Source organism: Apteryx rowi, unplaced genomic scaffold (genome assembly GCF_003343035.1).
Source record: "Apteryx rowi isolate R43461 unplaced genomic scaffold, aptRow1 scaffold_216, whole genome shotgun sequence".
In the NCBI taxonomy this organism is placed as follows: domain Eukaryota; kingdom Metazoa; phylum Chordata; class Aves; order Apterygiformes; family Apterygidae; genus Apteryx; species Apteryx rowi.
In genome coordinates this window covers 576,093-586,742 of record NW_020448486.1, presented here as the reverse complement: position 1 = coordinate 586,742, position 10,650 = coordinate 576,093, and the positions used below count along the sequence as shown (strand labels likewise).

The 10,650-nt window shown below is 38.7% G+C and overlaps 1 protein-coding gene across 1 annotated transcript in view; it reads right to left on the bottom strand.

Moving 5' to 3' along the window:
* LOC112965427 (DNA repair-scaffolding protein-like) overlaps window positions 1–9,118 on the bottom strand; it is a 53,659-nt gene extending 44,541 nt beyond the window's left edge. The window contains exons 1-5 of the mRNA XM_026064394.1: window positions 9,044–9,118; window positions 5,986–6,141; window positions 4,889–4,967; window positions 3,176–3,361; window positions 594–751 (exon numbers count right to left, since the gene is read on the bottom strand). Coding sequence (XP_025920179.1) covers window positions 594–751; window positions 3,176–3,361; window positions 4,889–4,967; window positions 5,986–6,141; window positions 9,044–9,118 — 654 coding nt within the window. The remainder of the gene's footprint in view (window positions 1–593; window positions 752–3,175; window positions 3,362–4,888; window positions 4,968–5,985; window positions 6,142–9,043) is intronic.
* Window positions 9,119–10,650: the final 1,532 nt, after the last annotated feature.

The window sequence follows — 10,650 nt, the reverse complement described above, 5'->3', positions numbered from 1 at the left end:
GGGCGCGGGTCCCCGCGGGCAGAGCTGCGGCCACGGCCAGGCTCGGGCGGGGGATGAAGGCAGCCAAACTCCTGGGCGGAGGAGCTCACGGCTCCRTCAGCGAGCACCGGCGCGTGGAGGGGCGCGGGGGGAACAGGCTGGCAGGCGCTGCTGGAGGTCACCCAGGGCAGCCGCCGGCTCCCCAGAGCTAAGTTCAATCAAGTGCTGAACCCGACAAAATGGGGGCTCCGCAGGCTCTCCGGACCCTGTTCCGGTCTCCATCCTTGGAGACATTCAAAACCCGACTGGACAGGGCCCTGGGCAGCCTGCTGTGGCTGACCCTGCTTGAGCAGGGGGGCTGGACATGATCTCCAGAGGCACCTTCCAACCTCGACCGCTCCATGATTCTGTGACCACATGACCAGTTTCTAGGTGGGGGCACTGTTTGGTTTTGAGGTTTGGCAGTCCAGAAATGCATTGAACTTCTTGTGTATAGAATTCCTTTTGGAGAGAAGGGGTAAAGAAAAACCTCACATTTCTCCAAATAAAATTTAATCAGATATAAACACACTGCATAATTATTACTAACTYTAAACACAGAAACAATTTCTCACCTTAAAAAGGTCATCATTCTCCTCTTTGGCAGGCAGAGAATTTGGATTTGTGCAGGAGTCAGAGTCTGATATGTCCAGTGAACCATCATCTTTTCCTGATCCATCACACTTACCAGTAGAATCACTATCCTTCTCCCACTCAATGAACTGTGGTTCATCTAAAATAAAAGTATTTGTTAAAAGACATTTTTCTTAATCATCATCATCCATATATTATTCATAAGTATGAATTCAAACATACTAATACTACAATTAGCTGAGGAAAAATGCAACATTATTTTGTTACACACATTCAATAGATTCTTTAACTATTTTTATAGATGATGAATGTGATCTTATCCCTCATAAAAGCCAAATCCTATTATTCACAGAAACTTCCATTGCCTAATAAAGATAAAAAAAAATACATACAACAAAGATTTCAAAGTACTGCCCATAAGGTGACTGCTTAGGTAGGTAGTTTTTTTAGTTTAGGGGTTTTTTTATTAATTTTTCTGGGTTTTAGTTTTGTTTTGTGTTTTTTTTGTCCAGTTGCATCAGATTTTCAAAGTGTACTTGTTCAAAATTAACTGGTTTTAAGCAAATACTTCAGACAGTTACCTGGAGCAGCTGAGAAGTTGGTATATGTTAATATCTGCTATAAGAGTGGTAAATTCCAGAGAGATGAAAAGGCTAATTGAAATAGTAACCTCCTAAAACACCGCAGCTAAATACACAAGTCTGTGACTCAAACCTTCAAGCACATCAGACAGGTGATTCCTTCCTCATGACTATGTGGTACTTAATGCAACTCCAAAAGTCTGCTCGCACCAACCGTGAATGGTGTGAGGATCTCTAAATTCAGTGGAAGCCTGAGCTGCCTCCGTAGCAGCCCTCACCACCCTTCAGGTCCACCTGAACATGTGGCCATAAGTTACTGAGAAGAAAAATCTCATTCTGTTTTATATATAAATGATCTTATTTGGAGAAGAAGGGGCAAGGAGTTGTCTGGTTGGTTTTGCTTTTGTGCTTTTGCAAATAATGTAAATGTCACATTTCTAATGCTGAAAGAATCATATGCAGGGAACAGGAAGCACAGTAAGGAAAAAAAAAATCTATCAAGTGCCCTAGGCATTTTTATAGATATATGGATCTGTGATAGTACATTTTAGAATTTACAGAGTTACTATAGTCTAAATTACTCATTTCTTAATGGAACTTCCAAATTCTGAAGTCATCCAGACAGACAAACACACACAGAGCTCTGGTGTTTGCTTTTTCACACACAAATGCATTTCTTTTTCTAGCTACAAGAAAGCTGTTTCAAAAAGAACTTTTAAACACAGACATTGGTGACTAAATAACACAAACAGGTCTGTTGAAGCTATATGGCAAGTATGACTGCAGCATAAATCCCTTAATGAAATATGACACAATCAGTTTTATCAAGCTGACACTTTGTCTCTGAAAGCAAACTTCACATGAAAGGACATAACACTTTTAAAAATACTTTCTCAGCCACCATCCCCACATGTATAATTATACATATATAATATGCATACACACAGATACACACCTACAATACTATAATTACTGTGTATGATGTTTACTTGAAAAAACATGGAAAACACAGTTCTCTTTCTCTCCATGTCTTTCAGTAACTCAATACATTTGGGGGTTTAGAAGAAGAACAGGAAAAGACTTGATTTCCTCAGTGCCTTCAAGCACGTACTTTCCATAAAGTATCAGGGTTCCTTCATTTATATGGAGGAACCAAATTTTGTTATCTCACAAGAGTAGAGTTTCTTGAGTAAAAGTCTGCATATTCTCTCTTAAAAAAATTAAAGACTAAAAATTTGCAGGATATATTCATTGCTACTGAACTGTTCATTATAAGGAATATAAAAGGGACAATTGCAATATGATGATATTAATTAACACGTTAAAAAGACTCCTGGTGAGCATCACATTGTAGTCTACAAAACGGACAGTCCTTCCGTTTCAACAAGAAGGAAAGCGAGTTACTAGGAATTACACCAAATGACCATTTCTTTCCCTTCTGCTGTCCCTTGCTCCATGAATCAGAAAATGAATCATAAGAACAAAACTCACTGTTGTTGACACAACGCAGCTAACGGGAAACAAGGAATACTGTGTACTGAAATGAAAACTCATAGCACAGAAAATGATGCTAACTGCAGCTGCAAAGTCTGCTACATCTAGGCAGTGGATGCAGACAGCAATATCACTAGTAGAACAGAGTGTGCAGATGAAGGTGTTCACAAGCTCAGTATCTATACCACAGCACAGACAAGGAAATGGTACAAACAAACTATAATATATTGAAATGAGCTGACATGCTTCATTTGATACTGTATAACCTGCCCAACTCTGATCCTTTACTCCAAAGTTTAAATTTTTTGTACAATAATTTATAGTAAGAGCTTATTCTACAATCCAATGAAATGGATGAAAACAATCCAGCTGATTTAACTGAAATAGGATTAGATCTTGCCATTCTGTTAGAATGGTCTCAAAGTATTTTCATTACGACATCTGAAGATGACAGGTTTCTTGACAAATCTGCTTGCGTTTGACCTTACCTTCACCACTTCTGTCCTCTGACAATAAATCATGTCTGCTATATGATTTCTCTGTTTTGGAAGTATGACTTTTTTCATTGCATAACCTTGAAATCAATGTTTTATTTTCATCATCTGAAAAATCACTGCCACTAGAGCTCCATATTATGTTCTCAGACTCCTTAGAGCTTTCAGCAGCAGAAGATCCTATTAAAAAGGATTGTAAAGCATTAGAATATTATGGAAAAGTAATATTGTTAAATGTAAAATTTTAAAAAATTAAGCTATATGCTTCTTGAACTAGAAAAATATTATACAGTTCTGTCCCCAAGCAGACCCCAATACAGGAGTGTTAACCACAGGCATTTCTTGTACATACCAGCATTATTTTCATTTCAATTCTCCAAGATAAATGCTAACATTTCCTTTTACACAAGGAGGCTATCAGTCGTTCAGCAGAGCAAGGACTAGAAATGACTGTCTGACATACAGTCCTCTACTCACAGTCCTAATGCTCCCACATATGCCCTTTTAAAATACTAAATGGTTTAAATGAAGACCATCTGTACAATTCTGGATTTTGGACTTCTCTTACTTTATACAATGAATAATAAATGAATACAAGTATTACACCGCTAGAGATGACTTTCCAGTTTTGTCCCGAGAGAAAAATCAAACTTTTCAGGGGTAACAAAGAATAGCTGTTGTGTTTTTGAAGTTAAGTGAGACATATTTAATTCAAAATAACTTTCTTTGTTATTTTTAATAATAAAAGCAAAGAAAAGAAAGGATTAATGCTTAACAGTAGAGTGTTCAGTATTAGCAATCACAAGAGAACACAATTTTCCACCTCCTACCACTACTAAAGCTTTTTAAGTAAATGGGAAGTTAGGCAATTATTGGGTATTTGGAATTAGGCAGGAGGGCCAAGGAGAGAGAGACAGACGACTATCTCCTCCTGCAACACACAGAGATTCCTTTCAGAAACCTGGAAAAGCATGATTTTGAACCCCAAAGGAGGGTAGAGAAAAGCTGTCCAATATGTCACTTATTTTTAACTTCAGAGGCAGTCTTGCTGCTAGAGCAAGCACAAATACAAGACAGAAGAAACCACTACTCTCTCTTTCTTTCCTTTCCTCTGGAGTCAGAAAGTGAAATAACCGGAGAGAGTCTATAAATGCTCCTCCTCTTAATTATGCATAGAGTTACTTTTTATCATGATATCAAATGGACTAAGGTGAATATAGAAGACTGTGAAAGCAGACAGTTGACAAAATTGTTTTACTGTCCATTTTTCATACTTAAAAAAATACTTTCCATCATCTATGCCTCCTTGTCTGTCTCTAAGCAGAACAGAATTGTTTCACCCTCTATCTAGATAGCTAAGGGTTGTTCTTCACTCTCTCCTCTTAAAACATGAAGGATTAAAATATCCTGCCCCAGCTAGAACACACACTATATACAGCATTACTGATGCTTCTTCCATCTGTTCAAGAGCAATAACTGAAGTTCCCTCAACTCTGCAGAAAATATTTCTGGTGCTCTAAATGAAGAGAGGAGCCCAAACGCAATAGTATCAAAATTATGTCTCTTAACAAAATTAGCTTCTGTATGCACAGATTACAATAACAAAAGAAGAAAACAACCAGGATTTTGAGCAAATTCTACCTTGAAAAGGGACAAAGCAAAACAACAGTCTTTTGACAAAGTGAACATGAAATAGCCATAACATACCTACTGTGCTTTCAGCAGATGTTAGCAGTGATCCAAGATGCTTCTTAATCCTGGATTGCTTATCAGTAGGTCTCAGAGACTATATTAAAAAAAAGAGAAGGGTGATTTAATCACCAAGAAAGATGTTAAGGACAGTTTTAACATATAGCAATATACTCATCAGAACTGTTATTATTCACCCACCACAACTTGATAGCACAATTTCAAACGTTTTTTTCTATCTTCTACCAGACTCAATACAACAAATAAGATAACAAATCATGAAAGAACAGTAACAGAAAAGATGAATTTTCGTTGTTTTGGAACATGTAGCCTTACTGTGACTACGAGAGAAATTACATCTGACCTTGCAAAGAACAAGAGCCAATATCTTCAGCATTAAAATGTCAAAGGTGGGCAGTAAGAGCTTAATAAAGCATATGCCCTATTCAAAGGTTACAGAAAGAAGCATTCAGTGGTCCTGTCTCCAATTTTATCAAATCCCACAAGCTACACAACAGCATGACTGCTCAGTAGCAGAAGAAGAAACAGAACAACCTAGTTGGAGAAGATTATTTTCAACACACAGCATTTCTCACTCAAAGCGAGGTGAACATATGACCAACGTTGAAGAAAATTAAGCATAGTTTAATTTATCATCCAAAACAGCATATGCACCATGATCCACATCAGGGTCATCAAAAAGCAGAACTGTCTACAGTGATATCATTATTGCAAATATACTCTTTATAGCTAAAACAAATTCTTCAGATGCAGACTAGAGTCTTTTTGTTCCGTAATTTTTAGGGAAAGGCAGTACTCCATTCCAAATGGCAAATTATTTGTGCATGTCCAAGTATAGTTTTGCAATTTTCCAAGTCATAAATGCTATCCAAAACATAAGGTATTAACATATGCGCAGAGAATTACACTAAGTTAAGACAGTGTCCTTAAGTAACCTTGCTTTCCATTTTTGTTTACCTCAACAGTTAATATGCTGTTAATTTGGAAACAACACTAAAAGAAGGGTCACATCTTATAATTCAGTCAAGCATGGAAACTTTTTTATCTGTCAGTTTGAATCTCTTCCTTACATTGCAAGCAAGCCATCATCTTACCTCAAGCACAGAAGTGCTCTGAAATCCATCCCCACACCTAAGCCATGCATTGGAAATTGAAGTAGCAGCTACCGATGTCCTGACATTTGATTTTTTTAGCTGTAGGGGTGTCTCATCTGGGAAGGATGTGCATTCTGCATTCCAAAATCGCTTCCGCTAGGAGGAAAAAAACAAACCCCTTAAAAACATCAAGTGTGTACATGCAATTCTTTCCAGGTCAGCCCCTTTTTCCTGAATACTTACAAACATAAATTCCAATTTTTAATGAGACAGGGTGGGGGAGGGGGTCTTGAACACTTGCAACTATTTTATATGCAACATCATTTAATAATAATAATCCCAATGACATGGGTAAATTTAATCTTTGATAACTGCATTACTTTCTGTTGATCTAAGTTGCATTTGTAGTATCTGTTAGCTGTCCAATGAGGCTGAAAATATTATCCTAACCAGAAACAGCTCAGTAAAATGCATTTTAACTAAAAAATTCCTTCAAAATCACAATGTTAATTGGAACATACATCCTCAGCCAGGCTGGTCAATCAAGACTATAATATACACTCAGAACTAAAAAATAGATGCAAAAGCAAAGTGTCTGGCAGCTTTTGTCTTTTTTGCAGCTTATAATCCGTATGTTTCCTCCAGATCTTTGAATGCTTGTAGGAAGTAATATATAGCTCCGCCCCTACAGTCAGCCTGTATGGTGAGACAACTAAGTAAAATAAATTTGCAATTTCCTCTGATGGCAACTGACCTTACTAAGAACCTATTTGAAATTTGCTGAGGGTATTTAGACTGCAAAGTGGCTACTATGAGAGGTCATTATCACCAAAGTCAAACTGTCCCCATATTTACTCCCACAGATTTTTTTGTTTTTTGAATGACAAGAAGTACAACCTTGAATGTGCCATGGTATTAAATTAAGAGTCAAAGCACAATTGTAAGGACATGATAATGAGTAAAGAGGCTATGGCAGTTTAAACAAGAAAGGTTACAATTATTACACAAACAGAATTGAAATCCTTCTTTCCTCCAAGTAATGACACTGTCCCAATCCTCCATTTTCAGAATGTTCATGTGTGAACTTCTACATTGCACTATCCTCTTGGCAAGTACTTCTGGCTCTGCACAGACTATGGAAACATTAATAACCGAAACAAGTTAAGGCCAATTTTCAGGTTCTGGGGCAAAACATCACAGCAATGTCTCAGTCTGTTCATCTACGTTCTCTTTACTTCCCTGTCCCCCAAAGCTGCTATCCCCTAAAAGAATGTGACAGGCGACAGCTAGCATGGGGCAGAACTGTGCCAGGGAGTGGGGTAAGAGTTAACAGTACAGCCAAGTGTGTACCATTGCTCAAACCCATGCCCTGCTTCTAGCTGGTTTATTAGTAAGAGACATAGCAAAAGGGCCTGTCTGTTCAAGTTTCATTTGAGATTACTCATAAAAATCCAGATAACAATGAGACACATATATAATGCTGTGCTATTTGTAATCTCATTAGAGATTACATAGGAATACCTAGTTATTAATTTGAGTGAAGAGTAAAACCCTTTATTACCTGGCAGAAAGCAGAAGGATACAACTCTATACATTTTTTTATAATTAGACCCAAGTCATTTTTACTCTTTGCAAAAAAAAAAAAAAAAAAAAAAAAAGTTATTCGTCCATTTGTTTTTTCAAGTGCTGGAAGCCTTGCTTACATTTATGTTCTTGTAGCTTCTAAAAGGTTTTTGTAAGATGCATTTTGCAGACAAAAGCTTACAGTACATGGGAAAACAAAATGCTCAAAATGTTCATTTAAGCTTTATTTCTTAAATGGCACATTCTAGTTTTGAAGAACACATATCTGTGCCAACAAGACCACTATGACTTGCTCACAAGTTTACAATAAACTGCTTTCGATGGTCAATTAAGAGCAGAGACAGTCACAAACAAATCAAAAATCCACACACAAATGCATTCACGAAGAGTTACATAAAACAAGCTTCATAATATATTTCTATTGTTAAGAGGCCTAATAAACATAGAACTAGACAATTATTCTGTGTTCTGTTAAGCTTCTCATCCACGTTATCCTTAAACTCAGAAAATCCCTTCGACACAGAATCCCTCTGCTTCTCTATACTGTGCAGTACCAATGGAAGTTTAAAGAAAAAAAAAAAAAAGCACAGAGGCAGAGGAGGAATAGCAGAACATGGCAGCTGTAATACTGCCAGTGTTTAACAACTGACAAGATTTGGGAAGGAATTGCTGTATAAAAATGGGCAGGATAAAAACTAATGTATTAACCCCCTCTCCCTAGCTAAGAAGAGTTCAGGTGCATACAGAAAGAGTAAGTCTTCAAATAGACAAACTAAAAAAAGCTAGTATGAATGGAATAAGTAGTTTTTTCTATGCTTAGATGGTTTATGTCATTATGCTCATCTTTAGATGGTTACAGTAAACCTAAACTCTTTTTGAAGGTTCAAACCTAATTAACAAATACTAAGATATAGATTATCCTACCCAGTGTAGAATCTTGCTCCTCATTAGTGCAACATGAAGTGGTACTGGAAGTTACTTTTAAAAGCTGAGAATATTCCCTTCAGTGGCCATCAGATAGTCACGACTGTGATAGGCAAAAAATAGTTTTAATAGTTAATGACTGTTAACAACAGAAGAGTGTTATTTAATCCTCCATTTCCTCAGCCTGAGTAAAAGCGAGAGCTGAGTAGATTTCAGAGCAGTACTACAGGGATGCGTCCCAATGTGTTTTTGCATTACAGATGAGGCGGCCTAATGACAACCACAGACTGGAGTCCCACTCCACTCCGCATTGCTCCCCCTCTCCCTTACTACTTCATTGCACTTGGTACTCATGGGACCCTGTGCAGAGTTGGTGACGGAGAATTAAACTGGCAGAAAACTCACCTTGCTTGGGAAGAAGTGTTAGTTACTTACAGCTGGAACAGAAAGAATACAGGGACCAGTGGGACCAGTCTAGCAGCTGGGTGACATGGTGTCAGCTCAGTTACAGCCTGAAGAATTGTCAGTACTGCCAGCTCTTAATAATTACCTTGCCACATGTCATGGTATACAGATAGGAAAATCTTAGTGTTTCTGTTACCACCAAGCAGCGATTTATAGCCATCATAGTCACTGAGAAACACTGAAAACAGTTCCTAAAGCCCCAGAACTAGAAAGCAGAGAAATACTACCTCTATGTAAGATTTTCTTCAACTATCACAAATTTCAGGCAAATACTACTGGGGGAGGAGAGAGGAGAAAGACTTAACTCATGATTTCTGACGTTGACAGCAATGACTTACAGATCTGTGCCTTTAATGCAGATATCTTTCCACCATTTTCCACATCTTACTCCACTTCAAAAACAACAACAAACCCAAAACAAAAGCACCCTAAAGACAACTCCACCCCCAACTACTTGACAATTTAAATCTCTCTAAAGAAATATCTGATGTGAATTCTGGAAATCGGACCTACAGCCTCACCTCATAGTTACTGAGGCAGGAGTCTGTGGTAGTAGCACTGCATGCGTGTACACACACACACGGAACAATTTTTTAAAGAAAAGCATGCTGTATAAAAAGTATATCATTTTAACATGCATAAAGCCATATTTATCTGTACATGTAAACCTGAAGCACATAAATGTATTCTAATTAAAAAGCTGTAATTCAACATTCCATGCAAAGGAAAAGAGTTACAGATAAACAAAGACAGAGGACATGCAATTCCTCATGAGAAAAGATCTCCAGAATACAATGACACCCAAGGATAACCTCGGGTTACCCAGGATTAAGACCACAACCAGAAGAATAGGAGGCAGATACAGTGACCACATTTTCTACACAAAACTAGTATCGCTGTACTTCAAATTACAAATGCATGATATTTTGAAGGGAGGCCGCCTCTGACACAATGTGGCCATGGGACCCAGGAGTGGGCAAAAGAGCTGCGTGAGCGCGCATGGGGAGAAGCCCTGCAGGGGCCTCACCTCGCCCGAGAGCTGCATCTCAGCCCGGGCCCTGGCCCTGGGTCCTGCCTGGGCTGCGCGCCAGCCAGGCCACCGACCTCGCTCGGCCTGGGCTTTCCGGCCTCACCGCAGATCTGCCCCATCACAACAGGCCTGCCTGCCAGCCACCAGGCTGGGGCTGACCGTGGGTACTGCCACCAGACCCGTTTGGCTCTTCTCCTTTGGGCACTGGGGGACTGTGCACTGGACTGCCCTCGCCAGCCCCCTCGGCTCCCCTTCCTCTGTGGGGCAGCCAGCCCCGCTGCTGCCTCACGCTGCAGCACAAGGATCTAGTTTCCTAGGACCTCTGCTGCAGGAATACGTCAGTTAGCTYACAGAAACTGAAAGTTTTAATGGCTCTTCACTTCCGTTCTAGCCTGCTTCAAGGCAACAAAGAAACTAATATTTAAAAGAACTAGCTTCTCTCAATAATAAATAYTTATAACAAAGCTAATCCCAAGGACATGCTGTTCCCAAAGACATGCAGTGACAACAGTGAGTTCTCTTAATCTTGATTCACAAGGTTAATAGTAGTCTTTTTCCTCTGGCATAAAAACAGGACACACCAAAAATATCTTGTGTAATTTATTAATGCTATAAATTAAGTGCCTAGAAACAAGATATCTGGTATTTCTTAAAAACACACT